The following is a 3,306-nucleotide window of genomic DNA, read 5'->3' on the forward strand; positions in this document are numbered from 1 at the left end:
CATTTTAAAAATGATATCCCCAACCACAGTAACATTACTTGATCTTCTAACTCTGTGGCGAATAATTTCCAAGATCCGTCCATGAGAGCTCCCCTTCCTTCCTCCCCTGTGCACTACAGGGAACGTGGACGCCGTGGGGGAGCCTGTGGGTCTGGTGACTGAGAATCTCCACGTTCTAAAGCAGGAGGTGGACAGACAGGACCCAGCTGACCACAAGTCGCACTCAGCTGTTGTTTTCATGGTGATGCTGGAGACAGATGCCCGTGTTGTTTCCGCAGAGACTTTATGTACGCTTCCTTCCCATTCTACGCATACAAGAGCATTTTTAGGATGGCTACCCAGATATTTTTTTCCTTTATATCATCATTTGGATTTTTGGCACCGAAGTACCTGGGTGAAACTTCTGGGAATCCTCGCTTCTCTAGAGCTTTCTGGTCCCTTTAAGAATCTATTGGCTTGACTGTTTCTGACAGATGCGAATAACAGGTGCAAGGACTCTAAAGTCAGCCAGAACTTGGGGAGTCAAGAGTGCCTGTAAACAGACATCTTCTGCTCGTGTCCCCTCCACCCCTGCTTTGTGCTCTGAGGCTGGTTTCACGGAGGCCACCCTCTCCACCCGCCCTTGACTGACGGAGCAGATGACGGGTCCCCAGGCTGAAGCTGGGGGTACTCCTCCTTCTGGCAGGGCAGGCCCCCATCTTGGTCTCTCAGGCACCATCTGTGCTTTGGGAGGTGAGTTTCCAGTGACAGGGACATGCCAGGTTCAGTCCTTTGATGTACAAGTTTGGACTGGCCGGGGGCCACCTTCCTGGGTTCCAACCCACCTTGCCACTGAAGGGAGAGGAGACCCCTAGGAAAACGGCTGACCCTCTCATTTCTTCATCTGTAAAACGTGGATCAACAGAACTGCCCCATGGGAGGCTGCTCCTGAAGATGGGCCAGACAGCCCAGGTGAAGTCTCCCGGGCCCTGAGTGTGGTTGACTCCTTCCCGACCAGAGGATGCGGCATGGACCTGGCCAACAGGACGGTGGTGAGGGAGTTCCTTCTGCTGGGGTTCTCGGGAGTGCCCTGGCTGCAGCACGTGCTTTTCGCGCTGTTCCTGGCCGTGTACCTGCTCTCCCTCATGGGAAACACCCTCATCATCTTCATCGTCCTGGTGGAGGCCACGCTGCAGACACCCATGTACGTTTTCCTAGGAAACCTGTCCTTCCTGGAGATCTGGTACACCACAGCCACGGTGCCTAAGCTGCTGGCCACCTGCCTGTCCAAGGGCGCGGCCATCTCTGTCCCCGGCTGCATTGTCCAGTACTACTTCTTCTTCTCCATGGGGGCCACTGAGTGCATCTTGCTGGCGGTGATGGCCTACGACCGGTATGTGGCCATCTGCAGCCCTCTCCGCTACTCCCTCCTCATGAGCCTTCAGCTCTGCCTGCGCTTTGCAGCTGGGTCTTGGGTTGGAGGCTTCGCAGCCCCCCTCCTACCTACTATACTCATCTCTCGCCTGAACTTCTGTGGCCCCCAGAAGATCAACCACTTCTTCTGTGACTCAGACCCCATTTTTAAACTTTCCTGCTCAGACACGTTCTTGGGAGAGGCCCTGGGCTACACCTGTAGCTCTGTGGTGATTCTCAGCTCATTCCTCCTCACCATGTCCTCCTACGGCAACATTGTGGCCACCATCCTCAGGCTGTCCTCCCTGGAGGCTCGGAAGAAGACCTTCTCCACCTGTGCCTCCCACCTCACCGTGGTCACCATCTACTACGGCACCATCATCTTCGCCTACGTCCGCCCTCCAGCCAAGTACAACTTCACCATTGGCAAAGTGATCTCTGTGTTCTACTGCGTGGTCACCCCGCTGGTGAACCCACTCATATATACCCTGAGAAACAGAGACGTGAAGAAAGCGTTCAGGAAAATTCTGGCACAGAAGAGATTCCTCTTGACCAGAAACAGACAGGAGTTTTGAGATATCAATACAGAAAAGCAGTTTAGAATGGAAACTCAAACTCATGGGCAAATGGTAAGTACTAAAAACCATAGTCTGCTGTTGATACCACCTAATATGGCCACCAGTGCATGGTACTTGTGCTTTGAACTCCACTGGACAGCTGTTCCACGTCTTCTCTGCCTCTGGTGCCTTAGTACAGCGCTGTGATGGGGGAAGGTACCTGACCCAGGCTCCTGCCCCTAATGCGTCCACAGGTTGGCCGAGCGGCAGTGTTCCAGGGACCCTGGGGGCCACAAAATCTCTGTTAAGTGGGGGCAGTGGTCCTCCATCTAATGATCTGATGGTCTGATCTACACTTGGTCCTTTGTACCTCAAAGATGTGTCCCCTTCAGGGACATTTCCTACACACACATGCGGAGTCAATGTTCTTCTCAGGCATTGATGTTGACTTGTCAATGATAATGCTGCTTAGTGATTCTGTTAGAAAAATTAGGCCGCCAGAATTTTTCTGAGGAACATAAAGCCCTGAGTAAATGGGGCTGGGGTTGTGGCTCAGAGGTAGAACACTCACCTAGCACGTGTGAGGCACTGGGTTCCAACCTCAGCACCACATAAAAATAAAATAAAGGTATTGTGTCCACCTACAACTAAAAAATAAATATTAAAAGAAAAAACATGAGTAAATGAACTCTATTTCAAAAATTAGCAAGGATACCACGACTCAAAAGTTAAAAAAAAAATAACTTAGATCTGGACACTGAGAATGGAATATCTTAGGTGGTGAGGTAGTGACTGTTTCAGATTCCTTCAAGGTATGCAAGGAGATACCTAATTAAGTAAAAACAAGTCTGATTCTGAAAGAGAAGAATGAAGGGCTCCAGGTGTTCCCCCCTGCCCAGTCCCCTCCTGTGACAAGGAAGCCCTGTCATTCCTGTCAGTGCAGCACAGGAGCACAGGTGACAGCAGGGGACGGACCCTAACTCCCAAGCCAGCCTTCTAGGTCAGGCCTCCTCCACCTGCTCCCTGTAAGTGGCATGGTGGCCCAGTGGCCAGGACAAGCCGAGGGATGGCAGGACCTCACCTGGACCTCTGGGCTGAGAACCTGCCCTGCTAGGAGGTCAGGACCACATCCAGTCTCCAGGGGCAAACTAGAACAAACTAACTCCACCAAGGTGTTTTTAATGACAAGAAAATGGAATAAAATCCAGAGTTTGTAGCACAGGCCTATGTTTGAAAAATTTCTTAGTTTAAATTGCAAGATGAGATTCCCTGGATTCCACGAGAGCTATGATAAAATCTTTGGTGAATACCTGGTTAGTTTTAGTTTTAACTTTTGAAGCAGTGAACAATCTTGGCA

The 3,306-nt window shown here is 51.1% G+C and overlaps 1 protein-coding gene across 1 annotated transcript; it reads left to right on the plus strand.

Annotated features, from left to right (window-relative positions):
* Window positions 1-1,007: 1,007 nt before the first annotated feature.
* LOC144367321 (olfactory receptor 6F1-like) lies at window positions 1,008-1,967 on the plus strand. The gene has a single exon (XM_078023150.1). The coding sequence runs from the start codon at window positions 1,008-1,010 to the stop codon at window positions 1,965-1,967; it is 960 nt and encodes a 319-aa protein (XP_077879276.1).
* Window positions 1,968-3,306: the final 1,339 nt, after the last annotated feature.

The sequence above is a fragment of the Ictidomys tridecemlineatus genome, chromosome 1, assembly GCF_052094955.1.
Source record: "Ictidomys tridecemlineatus isolate mIctTri1 chromosome 1, mIctTri1.hap1, whole genome shotgun sequence".
NCBI classification, from domain to species: domain Eukaryota; kingdom Metazoa; phylum Chordata; class Mammalia; order Rodentia; family Sciuridae; genus Ictidomys; species Ictidomys tridecemlineatus.